At 38.0% G+C, this 22,905-nt stretch overlaps 1 protein-coding gene across 2 annotated transcripts in view; it reads left to right on the top strand.

Annotated features, from left to right (window-relative positions):
• CDC25C (cell division cycle 25C) overlaps positions 1-22,905 on the top strand; it is a 39,852-nt gene that overhangs the window by 6,802 nt on the left and 10,145 nt on the right. For both annotated transcript variants that reach the window (XM_010590942.3, XM_064276686.1), the window contains exons 5-10: positions 2,216-2,249; positions 2,360-2,449; positions 3,669-3,767; positions 5,520-5,675; positions 19,947-20,057; positions 21,034-21,135. In XM_010590942.3, the coding sequence (XP_010589244.1) occupies positions 2,216-2,249; positions 2,360-2,449; positions 3,669-3,767; positions 5,520-5,675; positions 19,947-20,057; positions 21,034-21,135 (592 nt within the window). The remainder of the gene's footprint in view (positions 1-2,215; positions 2,250-2,359; positions 2,450-3,668; positions 3,768-5,519; positions 5,676-19,946; positions 20,058-21,033; positions 21,136-22,905) is intronic.

Genomic DNA, 22,905 nt, shown 5'->3' with positions numbered 1-22,905 from the left:
CTTCAATTTCTTCATCTTCGGCATTAATGTTTGGTGCATAAATTTGAATAATAGTCATATTAACTGGTCTCCCTGTAGGTGTATGGATATTATCCTATCACTGACAGGATTGTACTTTAGGAAAGATTTTGAAATGTTCTTTTTGACAATATGACACCATTCCTCTTTAATTTGTCATTCCTGGCATAGTAGACCACGTGATCGTCTGATTCAAAATGGCCAATACCAGTCCATTTCAGCTCACTAATGCTTAGGATATCGATCTTCAAGTGTTCCATTTCATTTTTGACAACTTCCAATTTTCCTAGATTCATACTTAGTACATTCCATGTTCCAATTATTAATGGATGTTTGCAGTTGTTTCTTCTCATTTTGAGTCATGCCACATCAGCAAATGAAGGCCCCGAAAGCTTTACTCCATCCATATCATTAAGGTCGACTCTACTTTGAGGAGACAGCTCTCCCTGAGTTTATTTTGAGTTCCTTCCAACCTGAGGGGTTCATCTTCTCACACTATATCAGACAGTGTTCTATTGCTATTCATAAAGTCTTTACTGGCCAGTTTTTTAGAAGTAGATTGCCAGGTCCTTCTTTCTAATCTATCTTCTTCTGGAAGCTCCACTGAAACCTGTTCACCGTGGGTGACCCTACTGGTATTTGAAATACCAGTGGCTTAGCATCACAGCAATACACAAGCCACCACATCATCACATCATCACAGCAACATGCAAGCCATCACGGTACGACAAACTAACAGACAAGTGGTGGAGACCTAAATAGTGTTGTGAAAATGAAGGCTATTTTAATCGTTACATACAATCAGTGTTATTTTTCATAATGAAAGAAAATGGTTTATTGTGCTGTAGTGTAGGCTTTTATTTGCATGTTAGAGGTGCTATATCTTAGTGGTTAACAGTGCAGGTTCTGCAGTCAGAGTATGTGTTTCAGTGGCTTACAACTTCACTTGCTGTGACCCTGGACAAGTGTCTTAACCTTATTGGACCCTGTAACAGAGATAGTGATAACACTTTTCTCACAAAAGGTTATTGTAAGGATTAAATGAAAACGTGTATCTAGCACATACCAAGCATTTCATAATGTTTACTGTTACTACTGTTATAGATTCTTATTTGGAAATCTTAAAATGTTCAGTCAGAGAATACTCAAGGAATTCAACTTAATTCAATCCTTCTTAAAATTAGGGTAGGTTTTCTACCTGGCTGTTTTAAACTTTTTGGAACTTTGTCCTTCCGTGCTTAGGTGAATCAGAGTGCTGAAACCCTGGTGGCATAGTGGTTAAGAACTACAGCTGCTAACTGAAAGGTCGGCAGTTCGAATCCGCCAGGTACTCCTTGGAAACGCTATGGGGCAGTTCTACTCTGTTCTATAGGGTTGCTCTGAGTTGGAATTGACTCTATGGCAACAGGTTTTTGGTTTCGTTTTAGTGCACTGGGACAGGCTTTCCATGAAATGTGAAAATTTCACTTTATATTGCTTTCATTTTCTTCAAATTGCTTAAAGTGTCCTAACCCCGTATAGACTGAATGAATGTCCTAAGAACTCAGGTAAAATCCTGGAAGCTCCCTTAGAGAAATCCATAGGAAATGTATATGAACCTCAATAGTTAATACTGGAAAAGTTAGTAAATAACAATGATTATGTCTGCGTAAGATGAGGACACACTCTTTCATCTTTGATGTGTATCTGCATATATGATCACGCAAGTGAAATAAAGGGCCTTGTTATGGATTGAATTGTGTCTCCCAAAAATATGTGTTGTAAATCCTAACCCCTGTACCTGTGGTTATAATCCTATTTGGGAATGGATTTTCTTTGTTATGGTCGTTAGACAGTATTAGTGGAGGATGTGTTTTAAGTCAATTTTGAGATACAAAAGGGCAGATTAGGCATAGGGAAGCAGGCAGAGATGGGGAAGATAGATGCCACACCACATGAAGATTGCCAGAGGAGCCAAGGAACAAAGACCTTCCCCCGAGTCAACAGAGAAAGCCTTTCCCTAGAGCTGGTTCCGAGTTCAGACTTATAGCCTTCTAAACTGTAAGATAATACATTTCTGGGCATTGGAAGACATATATCAACTAGGTATAGGGCTCATACAGTGGAAGAAAGGAAAAGCTGGGATGCTCTAAGCCACTGAAGAATAAGTGAACAATATTTGGGGTTTAGCTGACTGGCAATTTCTTTTGATCTGCAGGAATCATCACCAGCATCTTATAGAAGGCAGCCCAGTGAGTAGCCCCTCTTTCTCGAGCTTAGGTTTGTTTCTCGGGTGGGAGGCAGGTTTCTAACTCACCTGTACCAGTAAGATGCAAGATGGTCTCAGAAAACTCTCTTATAGGCGCAACTGCTGTGCAGCACTCCAAATTCTTTGGACCATGGCCACAGAAAGAAAAATGCAATCTGTAGTTCATCTACAAATAAAGAAAACGTAAGTGATTGGTGGACACCTAGATACATTAGCCGTTTTCTGCCTTTGAATGGAACAACACATCGGTGTCATTGGGAGACATTTGTTGTTAGTTGCCATTGTGTTGATTGCTACTTATGCTGATCCCATGTGCACAGAGCAGAACCACTCCGTAACATTTTCAAGGCTGTGACCTCTCAGAAGCAGATTGCCAGGCTGAGGGGCGTCTGGGTGGGTTCAAACCACCAACCTTTTGGCTAGTAGTCGAGCACTTAACTGTTTGTGTATACCACCCCAGGGACTCTTTATGAGACATAATGCTGTTTATATCTTTGTGTGCTAGACAAGCAACTAGCATCACTACAGGAAAAAAAATTTTGTTTTTTCTCTTTTTAAGCTTTGACCTTAGAACAGAACCTAGCTCCAGGTCCTCCGTAGCAGGTCATCATTATTACCCATACTCAGTTGATCATTTTGAGGACAAAAATCTCTGTTTCAGTAGTGTAAGGGACTTAGGAGGTTTTTTGTTTTGTTTTGTTTTGGCACAGCAGTTAACAGAAAGGGAAACTATACGTGCATGATTTGTTCACAGATTCCTTGCATGGCTTCCCATATAAATCTAGATTTCTTAGTTTCTTCTTATTTTCCCCTAGTCTAGCTTCTTAGACCCTGTTCTGAGAAAGCCATAGTGCTTTTTTGTCCCAGCCTTAGGCCATCTTTCAGTTCCAAGTTGAGACTGGCCTCTCCAGAGCCACCTAATCACTAAGATAATGCTCTAAGTAATCCCTTCAACTAATTCCCTTTCCTAGGCATCTTTTTCTTTTCCCTGCCCCTCCATCCCCACCCTAGGTTGGTATCCATAAAAGATTGATGTTCTTCTTTTCTCACATTGACTAAGATATGCCCGTTTTTGGCTGTTCTAATCAGTTTTTTCTTTAGATTTAACACTGCCCTTTGAATCTCCTTTTATGATCAGGTTTCTTAGTCTCACCATCCCCTCCCAGCCAGGCTCTCCTTCTTTTCTGATCCTTTTGCTTATGATAATAAAATTAACATCCTCCAAAGCATATCTACATATCTTACATAAAATCCAAGCCATAATTTGTATCTTTCAGGATATGGGGTCAACTTGATTACCTTTAGTGTGTTTCATAAGGGTTATTCACGGCTTAATCAGATGAAATGTTTTTGCAGGGCCTACTAACTTCTTTTTCTCTAGCCAATGTAGTTCTTCTTTTAGGAAAACAATACTTTGAAGCCCGTGGAGTGGTTGTCACCGAGGAACCTAAGATTTCAAAAGAGACCAGGAGGGCCTTATCTTTCTCCCCTTTCTCTGCTGGTGAGTCACTGAACATTGTCATTAAGGGCCAACTAAAGGTGAATGGCAGATCTGGATTTATGACCTTTTGATTTACCTAAGCTAACTCCAGTGAGAAAAGGGATTAGAGAAGTAAACTTTGAGCAGGAATCCTATGTTCTCTTATCATTTTGTTTGTTTAAACTTAAAGTGGAGAAAAAATTCTTAGACCTTTTTTTCCCCATATACTTAATTCTTCAAGTATTTATCCCCCTGGTTTTAAAAGTGCTATATGCTATTTCGAGCCCTGGTGGTGCAGTGTTTAAGAGCTATGGCTGCTAACCCAAAAGGTTGGCAGTTTGAATCTACCAGTGCTCCTTGGAAACCCTATGGGGCAGTTCTGTTCTGTCCTGTAGAGTTACTATGAGTCGGAATCAACTCGATGGCAATGAGTTTTTGTTTTTTTTAAATATGCCTATTGTGAAAATGTTTAAAAAAAAAAAACCACGCACACATAAAAATATAAAAAGGAAAATACCATTTAGAGAAAAACTACTGTAACATTTTATCTAATTTTTTTTCAGTTTTATAATTTTCATCTTTACATTTTCATGTTGGGGTCATATCATACATACAAGTTTATATCCCGGTTTTTTTTTTTAAGTTTAAAACTCTTGGTAAATATTTTAATGGATGCTTTTATTCTAATGAATGGACTATCATTTGCGTAAGCTTTTTCCTGTCCTCACACACTTAGTGGTATCCAGAGTTTGCTGTTATAAATAATACTATGATGTACATTCTTGAGCATAAATCTGCCTGTATTTTAGATTTTTTTTTCTTTAGGAGTGGTAGCAAACATTAAAATTTCTGGGTCAAAGGGCACAGATTTTTTAAAAGAATTTTGGTACACACTGCCAAATTGTTTTCCCTGAAAGTTATAATTTATATTCTTATGACCAATCCATAGCTCATGGAATGGAGCCCTGGTGGTACAGTGGTAAAGAGCTCAGTTGCTAACCAAAAGGTTGGCAGTTTGAATCCACTAGCGCCTCCTTGGAAACCCTGTGGGGCAGTTCTGTGCTGTCCTATTTGGTCACTATGAGTTGAAATCAACTTGACAGCAATAGGTTTTTTAATTTGTTCGTTTGTTTAAAAATTGCTAATTATGCACCCACCCCTTACTTATCTACATGGTTAGGTTCCAAAGACCAGGTTGTTATGTGAATATGGAGGATGACCACATCAGATCCCAAAATGGAGGATGACTACATCATTACATAACTGCCAAACTACTGAGAATCATGGCCCAGCCAAGTTAACACTTAACCTAAACCATCACAGCCAGCATTACTCTTGCTTTGCACTGCAGCGTTCATTACTGCCAGACATACATCATTAGTGCACAAAATAGTCAGATGGTAGATTTTTTACTATTGTAAATGTGAAATATTGGATAACAAGATAGTCAATAAGTGAGGAGTGGGTGTATAAATAAAAATATTTCATGTTAAAAATAATTAGTAGTGATTTCATTTTAATATTAGCTATGTGTATTCTCTCTAGTGAATGATCATGTCCTTTGCCCATTTAGCTATTGGGCTCTTAAGTCACCTAGGCACTCATTTGTTTTTCATAGCTATTCTCAGCCCTATAAGAAAGCCACTATAACGTATCCCATCCTAAGTGGGTAAAATTGGTTGTATTTTAGATTTTCTATTTCTGAGAAGGAGGGAAGGCCTGGAACAAGGTATATTACTGGATAGTTTTTAATGTTGTCAATATACTTGATAGGACAATCGAAACTTGTTGGAAAGTGAAATGAAAGATCTGGGCAGTCCCATTACTACAGTTCTAAAATTGGATAAAAATCCAGAACTGGGAGAAGACCAGGCAGAGGATATTTCAGAAGACTTGATGGAGTTTTCCCTGGATCAAGAAGATGCCAAGGTAGAGTGGTCTCTGATGGTATCTTTGCATTCTTCCCATTCGTTCATTCACTCTTGGACAAATGATATTGTTTGTCTACTATGGTCCACCCACTGTACTAAATGCTAGAGATGAAGAGATCAAGAAGACATAGTTCCTATCCTCTATGAGCTACCCAGCTGTTAACATGTCAGTTCACCATGGAAATATTCCTATTGCTGAGTGAGCAGCTTCCCATTAGTGGTGTGAGTAGATCAGGACTCATCCATGTAATCTGGTATAAGTGATGCCTCCAGACAAAAGTTAAGGATGGAGTATACCTAGCATGATATTCCAGGTGTCTCGTGATACAGTGTTCTTCTTTATTTTTAATTTTTATTTTGTTGTTGAGAATATATAGAAGTCCTGGTAGCATAATGGCTACACGCTCAGCTGCTAACCGAAAGGTTGGGGGTTTGAACCCAGCAGCCACTCCATGGAAGAAAGATGTGGCAGTCTGCTTGCATAAAGATTAAAGCCTAGGAAACCCTACGGGGCAGTTCTCCTTTGTTTTCTAGTGTCGCTGTGAGTCAAAATCAACTCAACGGCAGTGGGTTTCGGTTTTGTTTTGTTTAGAACACACACAGCAAAGCATATACCAATTTGACTGTTCCTACGTGTACAGTTCAGTGATATTGATTACATTCTTGGAGTTGTGCGGCCATTTTGCCTTCCTTTTCTGAGTTTTTCCTCCATTAACATATACTCACTGTCCTCAAAGGTTCCTATCTAATCTTTTGAGTTGCCGTTGTCACTTTGACCCCATATTGATAGTTCTTGCTAAACTATTGTTTGGTTTTAAGAAAACTTCAAGGAATATTTTTGGTTGAAAGTTCAAAGATTATCCCAGGGCAGTAGTTTCAGGGGTTCATCTACCCACTTGGCTCCAAAAAGTCTGTAGCCCGTGAGAATTTGAAATTCTGTTCTACATTTTCCCTCTGTTCTTCTTTTTTTTCTTTTTTCAAATAACAATTAACATTTATTAAGTATTTACTATGAACCAGATTCTGTTTCCAAGCACTTTATATGTATTTCTTTTTTCTAAGTGAGGTGCAATTCGTGTAACAAAATCAACCATTTTAAAGTATACAATTCAGTGGTATTTATCACTACATGCACAGTGTTGTGCAAACACCACCTCTCTCTAATTCCAAAATATTTTCATCACCCCTAAAGAAAACCTCATAGCCATTAAGCAGCTGCTCCCCATTCCCCCAACTCCCCAGCCCAAGACAGCCACCAATCTGCTATCTCTAATGATTTACCTATTTTGAATGTTTTGCATAAATGGAAGCTTATAATATGTGACCTTCTGTGTCTGACTGTTTTCACTTAACATAGTATTTTTTTTAATAGTTTTTATTGTGCTTTAAGTGAAAGTTTACAAATCAAGTCAGTCTCTCACACAAAAACCCATATACACCTTGCTACACACCCCCAATTACCCTCCCCCTAATGAGACAGCCTGCTGTCTCCCTCCACTCTCTCTTTTTGTGTCCTTTTCACCAGCTTCTAACCCCCTCCACCCTCTCATCTCCCCTCCAGGCAGGAGATGCCAGCATAGTCTCAAGTGTCCACCTGATCCAAGAAGCTCACTCCTCACCAGCATCCCTCTCCAACCCATTGTCCAGTCCAATCCATGTCTGAAGAGTTGGCTTCGGGAATGGTTCCTATCCTGGGGCAACAGAAGGTCTGGGAGCCATGACCACTGGGGTCCTTCCAGTCTCAGTCAGACCATTAAGTCTGGTCTTATAAGAATTTGGGGTCTGCATCCCACTGCTCTCCTGCTCCCTCAGGGGTTCTCTGTTATGTTCCCTGTCAGGGCAGTCATTGGTTGTAGCCAGGCACCATCTAGTTCTTCTGGTCTCAGGATGATGTAGTCGCTGGTTCATGTGGCCCTTTCTGTCTCTTGGGCTCGTAATCACCTTGTGTCCTTGGTGCTCTTCATTCTCCTTTGATCCAGGTGGGTTGAGACCAATTGATGCATCTTAGATGGCTGCTTGCTAGCGTTTAAGACGCCAGACGCCACTCTTCAAAGTGGGATGCAGACTTTTTTCTTAATAGATTTTATTATGCCAATTGACTTAGATGTCCCCTGAAACCATGGTCCCTAGACCCCTGCCCATGCTACGCTGGCCTTCGAAGCATTCAGTTTATTCAGGAAACTTCTTTGCTTTTGATTTAGTCCAATTGTGCTGACCTCCCCTGTATCGTGTGCTGTCTTTCCCTTCACCTAAAGTAATTCTTATCTACTATCTAATTAGTGAATATCCCTCTCCCACCCTCCCTCCCTCCCGCCTCTCAGAACCACAAAAGAATGTTTTCTTCTCACCTTAAACTATTTCTCAAGTTCTTATAATAGTGGTCTTATACAATATTTGTCCTTTCGCAACTGACTAATTTCACTCAGCATAATGCCTTCCAGGTTCCTCCATGTTATGAAATGTTTCACAGATTCCTCACTGTTCTTTATCGATGTGTAGTATTCCATTGTGTGAATATACCATAATTTATTTATCCATTCATCCATCGATGGGCACCTTGGCTGCTTCCATGTTTTTGCTATTGTAAACAGTGCTACAATAAACATGGGTGTGCATATATCTGTTCGTGTAAAGGCTCTTACTTCTCTAGGATATATTCCAAGGAGTAGGATTGCTGGATCCTATGGTAGTTCTATTTCTAGCTTTTTAAGGAACTGCCAAATCGATTTCCAAAGTGGTTGTACCATTTGACATTCCCACCAGCAGTGTAGAAGTGTTCCAATCTCTCCACGGCCTCCCCAGCATTTATTATTTTGTGTTTTTTGGATTAATGCCAGCCTTGTTGGAGTGAGATGAAATCTCATTGTAGTTTTGATCTGCATTTCTCTAATGGCTAATGATTGTAAACGTTTCCTCATATATCTGTTTGCTACCTGAATGTCTTCTTTAGTGAAGTGTCTATTCATATCTTCTGCCCATTTTTTAATTGGGTTATTTGTCTTTTTGCAGTTGAGTTTTTGCAATATCATGTAAATTTCAGAGATCAGGTGCTGATCAGAAATGTCATAGCTAAAAACTTTTTCCTAGTCTGTAGGTAGTCTTTTCACTCTTTTGGTGAAATCTTTGGATGAGCATAGGTGTTTGATTTTTAGGAGCTCCCAGTTATCTAGTTTTTCTTCTGCATTCTTTATAATGTTTTGTATGCTGTTTATGCCATGTATTAGGGTTCCTAACATTGTCCCTATTTTTTCTTCCATGATCTTTATCATTTTAGATTTTATATTTAGGTCTTTGATCCATTTTGAGTTAGTTTTCGTGCATGGAGCGAGGTATGGGTCTTGTTTCATTTTTTTGCAGATGGGTATCCAGTTACGCCAGCACCATTTGTTAAAAAGACTGTCTTTTCCCCCATTTAACTGTTTAGGGCCTTTGTCAAATATCAACTGCTCATATGTGGATGGATTTATGTCTGGATTCTCAATTCTGTTCCATTGGTCCATGTATCTGTTGTTGTACCAGTACCAGGTTGTTTTGACTACTATGGCGGTATAATAGGTTCTAAAATAAGGTAAAGTAAGGCCTCCCACTTTGTTCTTCTTTTTTAGTAATGCCTTATTTTTCCGTGGCCTCTTTCCCTTCCGTATGAAATTGGTGATTTGTTTCCCCATCTCATTAAAGAATGTCCTTGGGATTTGGATCAGAATTGCATTAAATGTATAGATTGCTTTTGGTAGAATAGACATTTTTGTAATGTTAAGTCTTCCTATCCATGAGCAAGGCATGTTTTTCCACTTATTAACATAGTATTTTTGAGGTTCATTTACCTTGTAGCATGTATCAGTGCTTCATTCCTTTTAATGGTTGAATAATATTCCACTGTATGTATATATCACAATTTATTTATCTTTTTATCAGTTGATAGATAAACATTTGGGTTGTTTCTACCTTTTTGTTATTGTGAATAGTGCTATTAACATTCGTATGCATGTATTTGAGTATCTGTTTTCAGCTTTTTAGGGTGTATGCCTAGGAGTGGAATTGCTGGATCTTGTAGGGTAGCTCTGAGTCGGAATCAACTCTATAGCAACAGGATTTTTTTTTTTAATGGTAAGCCCTGGTAGCGCAGTGGTTAGGAGTTTGGCTGCTAACCAAAAGGTCGGCAGTTTGAATCCACCAGCTGTTCCTTGGAAACTCTATGGGGCAATTTTACTCTGTCCTATAGGGTCACTATGAGTCAGAATCAACTCGACAGCAATGGGTTTAGTTTTTGGTATAGGGTCACTAAAAATCAGAATTGACTTGATGGCAATGGTTGATTTTTTTTTTTTTTTTTTTATGCTAAGCCTGTGTTTAACTTTTTGAGGAACTGCCAAAGTATTTCACAATGTATCCTTTTGTCTTCTTTAATCCTTCCCATTCAGGACTATCAGAAGCTTGTGGCTTATTGACCTTACTGATATGCAAAAGATAGTTTCTGGGGCATTTTGCATTTCTGAATCAATTTCATTTCTTTGAAACAAGTATATGTTTTTTAAATTTATTCATCTTGCAAGGCAAATATGGTGTAGTGGAGCTTGAACACTTGGATTTTAGCCTTCATTCTCTTATCTACAAGTGTTGTGACCATAAGCAAGACGCTTAATCACTCTAGGCCTCAGTTCCTCATTTATAAAATAGAATAATAGTGATAAAATACATCCTCAATAGGATTGTCATGAACATGATAAGGATTAAAACCAGTTTGTAATACTTCATATACTTTATTATTATTAATGAAAACTAATATAAGTAGTAACTCAACATATGGTATTTATTGTAAGACTAATGTGTGCCAGGCACTGTACTCTAGGGCTAAGGACAGAATTGTAATTAAGGCAGACAAGATTCCTAATTTTCATGGAGTTTGTATTTATAGGAGCCCTGGTAGTACAGTGGTTAAGAGCTCATGCTGCTAACTAAAAGGTCGGCAGTTCGAATCTACCAGCCACTCCTTGGAAACCCTATGGGGCAGTTCTGCTCTGTCCTATAGCGTTACTATGAGTCGGAAGCAACTCGATTGCAATGGATTTTGCATTTATATTCTTTTTGGTCTGAAAGACAAACATAAGCAAGTAAACCAAAGAGTGAATAAGATAATGACAGAGTGTCACAAATGCTATGAATGACAAGGTAATATAAAAAAAGGCCTTGGGGGAGGGTACTACTGTTGGTTTTAACCTGAGTAACCTGGAGAAATGGTGACACTAGAATGAATTTGAAAAGGGTGAATTCAGAGAGAATAAGATATATTCTGTTTTAGACATTTTATTTAGAGATGGGGATAGGAAATTTAAATAGAATTACTGCAGGAGGAGTTGGAGCCATCAGGATTGGAAGTGTACATTTCAGGGCTATCTACATAGAGGAGAAAATGAAGGCTAATGACTGTAAGTTTATAAGTAGAGAGAAAGCTTCTAGAGAAGGAGTGATAGCCACTGATGAGACTGATAATGAAGTGGATACATAGAGGGATAACATCATTCACGAATCATAAAGGAAGGATCTATGATACTTTTATATATTTATTCACTTCATACATTTTTAATTTCACAAATAATGCTTGAATATATTCTCTTTAGGAGCCCTGGTGGTGCAATGGTTGAGCACTTGGCTGCTAACCAAAAGATCGATAGTTCAAACCCACCAGCAACTCTTGACGGAGAAAAGACCTGGCAATCTGCTCCCATAAAGGTTATGGCCTAGGGAACCCAATGGGGCAGTTCTATCTTGTCCTATAGGGTTGCTATAAGTCAGAATTGTCTCTGCGGGACACAACAACAATGTATTCTCTTTGTAAAAAATTAAAATGTAAAAGCTAAGGTTAATCCTATCTGACAACCATTCCTAAACCTGATTGAAGGGTGACTTTGAGATTATCTGAGAGTAGAGGGAAAAATCAAGAGTATGAGAGTTAATGGAGCATAAACAAAAAAAAAACCAAACCCATTGCCGTCAAGGCAATTCTGATTCATAGCGACCCCACATGTTACAGAGTAGAACTCCTCCATAGGATTTTCCTGGCTGAAATCTTTGTGGAAGCAGATCATCAGGCCTTTCTTGTGCAGCACCACGAGTGGGTTAGAACTGCCAGCCTTTCAGTTCACAGTCGAGCACTAAACCACTGCACCACCAGGGCTCCTTAAGCACAGCACAGTGAAAATAACCTCTCTTTACAGACTGAAAATCTTTCACAATCTCAGAAATATCATCCTGAATTTTATAACGTAGATAGTGTATTTTTTGTTATTATGTGCCTTCTAGTCAATTCTGACTCATAGCAGACCCTATATGACCGAGTAGAACTGCCCCATAGGGAGCAGATTACCAGGTCTTTTCTCTTTTCTGAAGAGTTGGCTTCGGGAATGGTTTTAGTTTTGAGCTAACAGAGATTCCAGGGGCCATGTCTTCTGGGGTCCCTCCAGTCTCAGTCAGACCATTAAGTATGGTCTTTTTACTAGAATCTGAGCTCTGCACCCCACTTTTCTCCTGCTCTGTCAGGGACTCTTTGTTGTATTCCCTGTCAGGGTGGTAATTGGTGGTAGCTGGGCACCATGTAGTTCTTCTGGTATCAGGCTGATGGAGTCTCTGGTTTATGTGGCCCTTTCTGCCTCTTGGGCTTGTATTTTCGTTGTGTCTTTGGTGTTCTTCATTCTCCTTTGCTCCAGGTGGGTTGGGACCAATTGATGCATCTTAGATGGCCGCTTGCTAGCTTTTAAGACCCCAGAAGCCACTTACCAAAGTGGGATGCAGAACATTTTCTTAAGAAACTTTGTTATGCCAGTTGACCTAGATGTCCCCTGAAACCATGGTCTCCAGACCCCCACCCCTACTACTCTGTCCCTTGAAGTCCTTGGCTGTATTCAGGAAACTTCTTTGCTTTATTTCTATTATTGAGAGACAGCTACTTGAATCTATTACTGTAAGTGTAGATTTGTGTATTTCACCTTGCAGTTGTATCAGTTTTTGCTTCATAGATTTTGAATTTCTGTTACTAGGTGTATAAATGTTTGAGGTTTTATGTTCTCTTGATGAATTATTTTTATTCCTGATAATATTTTTTGCCTTTTAACCTATTCTGTCTGATATTGATATAGCCAATTCAGCTTTCTTTTGATTAACTTTAACCCAATATATAGATTTCCATCCTTTTACTTTTAATCTATTTGTGTCTTTAGAATTAAAGTGGTTTCTTACAGGTAGTACAGGCAGTCTCCAGTTTACAAACAAGTTCCATTCCTAAATCTGTCTTTAAGTCAAATTTGCACGTAAGTTGTAACAGGTAGGTACAGTTTGTATCTAACTTCAGTTGGTCAAATATTTGTCTAAGTATATAGTATGTAGTGTGCCTACATTAAAGAAACTTTCGGATACACTAAAACATCTTTAACATAATAATATAATAATAATGTTTTGATGCGTGTCGCAAAGTAGTGCCCATTTGTTATTATGAACCATTGTATGTACCTTGAATTTTTAATATGATAGGCTTTGCAGGGGTTGGTTTATTAACTACGGGTTGTACATAAGTCAAACATTCATGACCTGGGGACTGCCTGTATATAGTAGGGTCTTGCCTTGTTTTTTTTTTTTTCAGATTTGATTTCTTTTAAATTTTATTGTGCTAAAATACATGTATGTATAACAAAAAGCTTGCCATTTTAACCAACCTTCAGTGTACAATTCAGTGACATTAATTACATTGTTATGCTCCCATCACCACTATCCATTTCCAAAAATTTTTCATCACTCCAAAGAGAAACTCATTACCCCTTCAGCAATAACCCATTCTCTACCCTCCCAGCCCCAGGTTACCACTAACAAACTTTTGTCTCTTTGCATTTGCCTATTCTAGAAATTTCATGTAAGTGGGATCATACAATATTTGTCCTTTTATGTCTGACTTACTTTACCCAACATAATGTTTTCAAGGTTCACCCGTGAACGTAGTGTGTATCCATATCGTAGCATGTATCAGAATTTCGTTTTCCTTTATGGTTGAGTAATATTCCATTGCATACCACATTTTCTTTATCCATTCATCTATTGATGAACACTTGGGTTGTTTCCACCTTTTGGCTCTTGAGAATAATGCTGTAGGGTCCTTGTTTTTTAACGTAATCTGGCGCGTTATGATTTTTAATTGGGATGTTTAGATCATTGTAATTATTAATTTGATTGGGTTTAAACTGCTATTATTTGTTTTCTATTTGTATCATCTGTTCTTTTTTTTTTTGCCACTCTTTTTCTGCCTTATTTTATATAGGGCATTTTAAAACTTCCATTTTATTTCCTTTGTTGGCTTATTAGCTATAATTTTTTGTTGTGTTTTTTAGTGGTTGCTTTAGGATTTATATACATCTTTATCATCTTCAAATGATATTGTACCACTTCCCATATACCTGCCATTTCTCTCCTCTTGATTTTTGTGCTATTATTGTCATATATTTTATTTCTACATATGATATAAAGCCCACACTATTATTATGTTACTTTCAACAATATCTTTTAAAGATCTATAGATCCATATTTTCATTTTCCTTCTGCTTGAAAGAGTTCCTTTAACATTTCTTGTAGTGAAGGTCTGCTAGTGAAGAATTCTTTCTGTTTTTATGTCTGAAGAAGTCTTCATTATACCTTATTCTTTTCCTTTTTGTTTTCTACCCTTAGTTTTGAAAGATATTTCCATTGGGTATAGAATTCTAAGTTGACTTTTTTCTTTCAGTATTTTAAAGATCTGACTCCACAGTCTTATGGCTTGCATTGTTTCTGAGGAGAAATCTACTGTTATCCTAATCTTTCTTCCTTTGTATGTAATGTGTGTTTTTTCTCATTATCACTGATTTTAAGTAGTTTGTTTATGATTTGCCTTGGTGTAGTTTTCATCATCATTCTTGTGCATGAGGTTAGTAGTTGAGCTTCTTGGATCTGTGGGTTTGTAGTTTTCATCAAATTGGAAAAGGTTTCAGCTATTTCTTCAAGTAGTTTTTCTCCTCTACACTTTTAGAGGCTCCAATTAAACTTATAGTAAGCCTCTTGAAATTGTTCCATAGCTCCACTGATGTTCTGTTTACTTTTTTTTTTTTTTTTCACCTTTTTATCTCTGCTTTGTTTTGGATAGTTTCCATTTCTGTGTCTTCAAATTCACTTAACTTTTCTTTTGTGGTATCTAATCTGCTGGTAATCCTATATAGTGTAGTTTTCATCTCAGACATTGTAATTTTCATCTCCAGAGGTTCAACCTGGATCTTTTTTATATCTTCCTTGTTTCTACTTAACATGTTCAATCTTCTTCTGTTTCTTAAGCTCTTTTAATGTTCTTGACTTCCAATTCTATCATCTGTGTCATTTCTGGAGTTGTTTTGATTGACTGACCCTTCCTTCCTCCCTTAGTTTATGAGTTGTGGGTTGTTTTTTTTCCCATGCCTGATAAGTTTTTTTTTAGATGACAGACATTGTGAATTTTACCTTTGGGTGCTGTATATTTTTGTATTCCTATGAATATTCTGGAGCTTATCCTGGGACACAGTTAAGTTACTCAGACATAGTTTGACCCAGATTGGCACTTTATCTGGGGCTAATTTTGCCTACACAGCTTTCGTAAAGATTATAGCTTAGGAAACCCTACAGGGCAGTTCTGCTGTGTCCAATGGAGTTACTATGAGTTGGAACCGACTTGTTGGGACACAAGAACAATAACTGAGACAAAACCCTTCTGAGTACTCTACTTAATGCCCCATGTATTATGAGATTTTCCACTCTGGCCATTATTCTAGGAACTATTCCCTCCCCTGTGTGAGCTCTAAAAATTGTTTCTTCTAATCCTTTCAGATGCTTATTTTCCTAGCCTCAGGTAGTTTCCTAACACTCATGTCATGCACTGATTATTACTCAGCTGATAATTCCAGGCTTTCTTTCTGTCTCTGGGAAGTTCTATCCCACTCTAGTATTCTGCCCTGTGAACTCTAGCTACCTTGGCTTCACCAGACTCCCAGCTTTGTCTCCTCACTCAGGGTGACTTCTGAGCTCTACCTATCCTCCACCCCCACACACATGCCACAGCCTGAAAACTCCTCTAGGTATTAATCTGGGACAGTCATAGGACTTGCCTCACTTGTTTCCCTTTGATCAGATGTCATGATCCTTTGTCACCTGGTGTTCTGTTCTGAAGAAAACATAGGAGAAAGTTTTTGTGACTTTGGGTTAGGCAAAGATTTCTTAGATACAGTACTAAAAATACTGATAAATTATACTTAATCAAAATTAAATACTTCTGCTCTTAGAACTGTCAAAAAGGGAAGTCACAGACCAGGAAAAAATATTTGCAAAATGCAAATCTGATAAAGGGTTTGTATCCACAATATATAAAAACAAATTGTCAGAATTCAATAATAAGAAAACAACCCAATTGAAAAATAGGCAAAAAAAATTTGAAAAGACACTTCACCAAAAAAAAAAAATGTGAATGACAAATAAACAAATGAAAATATGCTCAACATTCCAGTCATTTAGGGAAATGCCTAGGAACACATAACGAGTTACCACTTTATACCCGTTACAATGGCTAAAATTAAAAATGACATTGTCAAGTGCCAACAAGGGTGCAGAGCAACTAGAACTCTTAGACATTTCTAGTGGGAAGGTGAAATGGTACAGCCACTTTGGAAAACAGTTTGGCAGCTTTTTATAAAGTTAAACAAATTCTTACCTTATAACCTAGCAAGCCCAGGCATAAGTATTTACCCAAGAGAAATGAAAACTTATAAAAGCATAGAAACTTGTACATGAATATTTTATTCATAATCACTAAAAGCTGGAAATAACCCAAGTGACCTTCAACAGGAGACTGGATAGAAAAACTGTGGTGAATTCATACAATGGGTTACTTCTCAGCAATAAAAAGGAATAAACTACTGATACATGCAGCAACATGGATTAATCTTCCATACACAGTATAACTGTGTAAAAAAAGCCATCAAAAGGCTACATTCTGTTCGATTGCATATATATGATTCTGGAAAAGATAAAACTATAAAGACAGAAAACAGATCTGTGAATGCCAGGGGCTGGGGGTAGGGGCAGGAGTTGACTACAAAGAAGCACAAGGTAGTTTGGGGGAGTGACGGAACTGTTTTATATTTTGATTACGGTGGTAGTTACATTACTACATGCATTTGTCTAAACTCACAGAACTGTACACTAAAAAGAGTGAATTTTAGTGAAGGTAAATTATACTTTTGTACTTATTAAAGCCTAACTTTAAAAAAGATAAAACAAAAGGGGGAAAACAAAACAACAAAAAAAAATCAAGTATTGTTATAGCATAGTCCTTTCCCTTAAGAAGCTTCCATTCCAACACTTAAATCTCCCATAGTGTCAGATAGACTGACAGTGTTAACATTGTTTCAATTAGTTCTTAAGTAATTCCAACCTATGATTAAAATGAGCCTTTAACTTAGCAATTATAGTGTGTTCTAGAGGGGCTCTTTGGGTTACAAGAAAGATTGCACTATTGTTATGTGCTGTTGAGTCAGTTCTGACTCACAGCAACCCCATGCATCAAGTAGAACTGCCTCACAGGGCTTTCTAGGCTGTAATCTTTACAGAAGCATATTGCCAGATCTTTTCTCCCACAGAGCAGCTGCTGGGTTTGAACCGCTGACCTTTCATTTAGCAGCCAAGCCAAGCCATTGTACCACCAGGGCTCCTAAAGATTGCATTAAGGCCAGCAAATCTGAAATTCTGATCTGGCTTTCTTCTTCTCAAGGAAAAACAGTCACCAAATTGAAGTTATTGAAGGGAGGTCTGTCATGGAGGCTGGGCAACCTATTCCTCAATCCCTCACCATATCCTGTCTCCTACCATACCTTTAAGGAGCCTAGGCAGAGCAATGGTAAAGTGTCGGCTGCTGACTGAAAGTTTGGTGATTCGAACCTACCCAGTGGCCCTGCAGGAGAAAGACTTGATTTTATAAAGATTACAGCCAGGAAAACCCTGTGGGGCAGTTCTGCTCTGGCACATGGGGTCACTGTGAGTCAGAATTGACTGGATGGTATCCAACAACAGTATGTAACCTTTGGTTCATCCATTATTGGCTTCATAACCTTGACTGTTTCTATTGGCTTCTTCCTTTTAAGCTTGGCTCCTGCTGCTGCCTGATTATTTCTCTGTTTTCCAAGTTAGACTCCCAAGAGAGGGAGCTCGATTGGACCAGATTATTTTTCCTTATTCTAGGCCAAGTAATAGGTATGTGTTCAACCAGCAGTATGGTCCACTCGTCAATGACTGGAGGTAGGGTGGGTGGGGACATAGGAGAATGGCTAACAAATGTCCAGGGGAAAAGGCGGGTATAGAATGTTGGTATGCAAAATGGCAGCTGTAACTTCAGTTGGTACCATGAGCGAGGCAGTTTGCCTTAGACTTACAGTGTGGCAAACTTAGACTTTACTGTGTGGCAGACACTGTAAAAGACATAGTTATAAAATAAAAGGTTGATATTCTCATTTTCTTCTCCCAGACCATAGACCATCAGCCATATTCTAATATAGCTCTCTTAGTATCTAGCCCCTCCTAAATCAATCCATAACTATTAGTGAATGTGTAGAGAAGAAGCTTTTGCCTAAATATTTAGACCAGAGGTAGAAGGTCCAGGACATTTGGGAACAGAGGCTAAGAATCTTGTATTAGTGGGAAGTTGTTATCAGAGATGGTTTAATATATCCCCTGCCTGTGGGTATCACACTCAAGTCATGCCTTTCAAATAGACAACAGTTTATCCTCTTGTACTTAACTTTAGTCTATTCCTGTGCAAACAATTCTCAAGGCCAGTTCTTTTTTTTTCTTAATTTTTATTGTGCTTTAAGTGAAAGTTTACAAATCAAGTCAGTCTCATACAAAAATTTGTATACACTTTACTCCTAGTTGCTCTCCCCCTAATGAGACAGCACACTCCTTCTTTCCACCCTCTATTTCCGTGTCCATTCAGCCAGCTTCTGCCCCCTGCCTTCTCACTTCCCCTCCAGACAGAAGCTCCCCACACAGTCTCATGTGTCTGCTTGATCCAAGAAGCTCACTTCTCACCAGTATCATTTTCTATCCTATAAAAAAAAAAATCCTATAGTCCAGTCCAATCCCTGTCTGAAGAGTTGGCTTTGAGAATGGTTCCTGTCTTAGGCTAATAGAAAGAAGGTCTGGGGACCATGACCTCCAGACTCCTTCTAATCTCAGCCAGACCATTAAGTCTGGTCTTTTTATGAGAATTTGAGGTCTGCATCCCACTGCTCTCCTGCTCCCTCGGGGTTCTCTGTTGTGTTCCCTGTCAGGGCAGTCATTGGTTATAGCCAGGCACCATCTAGTTCTTCTGGTCTCAGGCTGATGTAGTTTCTAGTTTTTGTGGCCCTTTCTGTCTCTTGGGCTCATAATTAACTTGTGTCTTTGGTGTTCTTCATCCTCCTTTGCTCCAGGTGGGTTGAGACCAATTGATACATCTTATATCCAAGGCCAGTTCTTCGTGGTATCTAATCCATTTCTTTTCCTGATTGGCTTTGTAGTATCAATCCTACAGTACTCATCCTGCTATTGGATTCTAGTGTTTCTCTTTCTCTTGCATGATACTTGTTTTGCTATTTTTATCCCATGTTAACAATCCCCTTTATAAGAAGGCTGAATGATATTTTTCTTTTCCTCACTCAAAGAAATTGCTACCAAAAAAGTGACATGTACTCTTGCTGCTTAGTATTTGTTCACCCTGGCTAACTTCTTTGGCTTGTTGTCTTTCAGTTTTGTTGGGTTCTTTAAATCCTGATTGTTATTGTCCTAGGCTCCCACAGAGAGACTGGGCTTAGGTTTGTTTTTCATCACATGACTAGAGGAACTAAGCTTGTATTTGCTGTCTCCTGCAAAAACTGACTTATCTAAGACAATCAGCTAGAGAACTTGGTTTGGCTAGAGTTAAAAACATCTGGGGGAGATGGACCATGCAGCCTGAGGAGAAAGATGTCAATGAGGAAGGGAAGACAGTGTACCTACCTAGGGCATTTCTTCTCAAACTTGAATGCTCCTAGGAATCACCTGGTCATCTTATTAAAATGAAGATTTTAATTCAGTAGGCCTGGGGTTGGGCTTAACATCTGGGATTCTGCATTTCTAACAAACTCCAAGGAGATATTGATGCTGCTGGTCTGCAGAAACGCCTTGAAGAATAAGAACTAAGGGGTCTGATATTCCCAAACAGGCATCTCTGAACAGAAGCTACCTGTATCGCTCCCCTTCAATGCCAGAGAATTTGAACAGGCCAAGACTGAAGCAGGTGGTAGAATTCAAGGACAACCCAATAGTAGATCAGGTAAAAAAAAAAAAAAAAGAAGCATTATTCCAGCTATAACGTGCTTGGGAAAGTAAGCACTTTTTAAGATGAGAATCTGTTAATCTCCTACCTCATGGTCTTCTCTATCTTTCCAGGGTGGGGATTGCTTTAGCACATCTTTTTCATCTTCTTCTTCTTCATTAGATTTTCCTTCCTATCTGTGTTCTTTCCATATTTCTTTTTGCTTTTTCTATGTCTGCATCTGTATATAGTATATTTAACAGTTTTGGAAATCATATCATACTTTCTTCCCGACCCTTTTTTTAAGACCTGAGAGAATACAATGGATTTTTGTTAGAGATATTTGCTGCAAGTTTACATGGATTCTGAAACATCATCATACAATATTCTGGTTTGGTTGAAAGTGACTCCAGAGAGACTTAGCTTTCATCCCCTACCTTAAAAAAATCTGAATACCTTTTACTATGCTTTCTTATAAAATCAATATGTAATATTTAGAAACATAGAAAATGAAATAAAAAATAAGCAATTGTGAAATATTCATAATTCTGTAGGCTAGAGATAATTACTATTAACACTTGATATATATTCTTCCAGACATTTTTCTGTGTAAATATATATATTTTTTCTTTTGCTAAAGCGGCATTACAAAGAACATACTGTTTTCTAACCTATTTACTGATACCATAAACTTATTTTCATGTCAATAAAATTTGTCTACAGCATATTTTTTATTGCTATCGTGTAGAATATGATTTGTTTAACCAAGACCCCGTTACTGATTATTTATTAGTAATTTTTCTCTATTATAAACATGCTGGAATATCTATCCTTATAGCCAAATCTTTATACATGTCTTTGTTTCCTTAGGGAAACAAGTGAAATGATTAAATGGAAGGGTATACATATTTTTAATGAACCTCCCGTCCCTGCCCTCTCTTGGTTTTCAAATTTCTTAAAATGACAATTGGGGTTGGGGTCTTGTCATCTTCAGGGCTTAGGTTTAAAGAAGACAGTCTCTCTCTGTGACATTAGTATTACTCAAATACTGGAGGAAGATTCTAACAAGGGACATCTGATTGGTGATTTCTCCAAGGTAAGTTTGGTTAAACTCATCCTATATTCCAGGGAGCCACTGGGGTCTGAATCTTTTCTTCCCTGCTTGCAGAAGATGCTGGGTATAATTATGTATCTCATCAAGTACTCTTTGATAACCCGAGGTGCTCTAGTGGTAGATCTAGGCACTAAGCCTTTCCCGTGAGAAACTATTCCTTATTCATTATGAGATAATCCAAACAGAGGGGAAAGTATGAGGCTCTTTATCTTTTATTTTTATTGTCCTTAGATGCTATGGAGTTGGTTCCAACTTATAGCGACCCTGTGTACAACAGAACAAAATGCTGCCTGGTCCTGGGCCATCCTCACAACCATTGCTGTTTGAGCTCACTGTTGGCAGCCACTGTGTCAATCCATCTCGTTGAGCATCTTCCTCTCTTTCTCTGATCCTCTGCTTTACCAAGCATGATGTCCTTCTCCAGGGACTGGTCCCTCCTGATAACATGTCCAGTCTTGCCATCCTTGCTTCCAAGGAGCATTCTGGCCCTACTTCTTCCAAGACAGATTTGTTCGTTCTCCTGGTAGTCCATGGTATATCCAGTATTCTTCCCCAACACCATAATTCAAATGCATCAATTCTTCGGTCTTCCTTATTCACTATCCAGCTTTCACACATATATGAGGTGATTGAAAATTCCATGGCTTGGGTCAAGTGCACCTTAGTCCTCAAAGTGAGGTCTTTGCTTTTTAACACTTAAAAAAGGTCTTTTGCAGCAGATTTGCCCAATGCAATATGTCCTCTGATTTCTTTTTTCTTTTCTTTTTTAAAATTTTGTTGTTGAGAATATACCCAGCCAAACCTACACCAATTGAACAGTTTCTACATGTACAATTCAATGACATTGATTACATTCTTTGAGTTGTGCAACCATTCTCACCCTCCTTTTCTGAGCTGTTCTTTCTCCATTAACATAAACTCACTGCCCATAAGGCTCTTTCTAATTTTTTGAGTTCCTGTTGTCACTTTGATCCCATATAACTAGTTTGTAAAAGAGCTTAATGCTCAAAACAGACATTTTTTTAGTGGTTAAGCTAAACTATTGTTGGTTTTAAGAAGATTTCAGGGGATATTTTTAGTTTACAGTTTAAAGATTATCTCAGACAATGGTTTCAGGAGTTCATCCAGCTTCCATGGCTCCAGAAAGTCTGAAGTCCATGAGAATTTTAAATCCTGTTTCTGCATATTTTCCCTTTTGGTCAACATTCTTCTCTGGAATCTTTGATCAGAATGATCAGTAATGGTAGCCAGGCTGTCGTTTGATTTCATGACTTCATCTTCCATTGACATTGATTGTGGATCCAGGTAAAATGAAATCCTTGACAATTTCAGTATATTTTTATTAGGACCTTTTTAAAACTATATAAATAATACTTGGTCATTACAGAAAAGGTAAAAAATGTATTTACCCTGAATCTTATCAACCAGAGTAATTAATTACTGTTTTTGACATCATGGTGTATATTCTTCCAAACTTTTTTGTGTGATTTTCATACACACACGCACACATACAGTTTTTGTTTTTCCACAAAAATAGTTTATGCTGTTTTGTGATCTGTTGGTTTTTTTTTTTTTTTCTCATTTAATATTGTATTAGTAACAACTTTTCATGTCCATAAACTGTTCTGGAATACTTCCCAAAGAATACCAAACTATCTGACCAACGATGGAGGACCACATTAGGTTTTAGCTTCTTAAAGGAAGAATTGCTGCATTAACAGAAAATCCAGACAATAGGGAACATCTAGCTCA

Source organism: Loxodonta africana, chromosome 2 (assembly GCF_030014295.1).
Source record: "Loxodonta africana isolate mLoxAfr1 chromosome 2, mLoxAfr1.hap2, whole genome shotgun sequence".
Classification (NCBI taxonomy): Eukaryota; Metazoa; Chordata; class Mammalia; order Proboscidea; family Elephantidae; genus Loxodonta; species Loxodonta africana.
The sequence above is the reverse complement of the archived record's forward strand: the minus strand, read 5'-3'. Positions and strand labels throughout refer to the sequence as shown.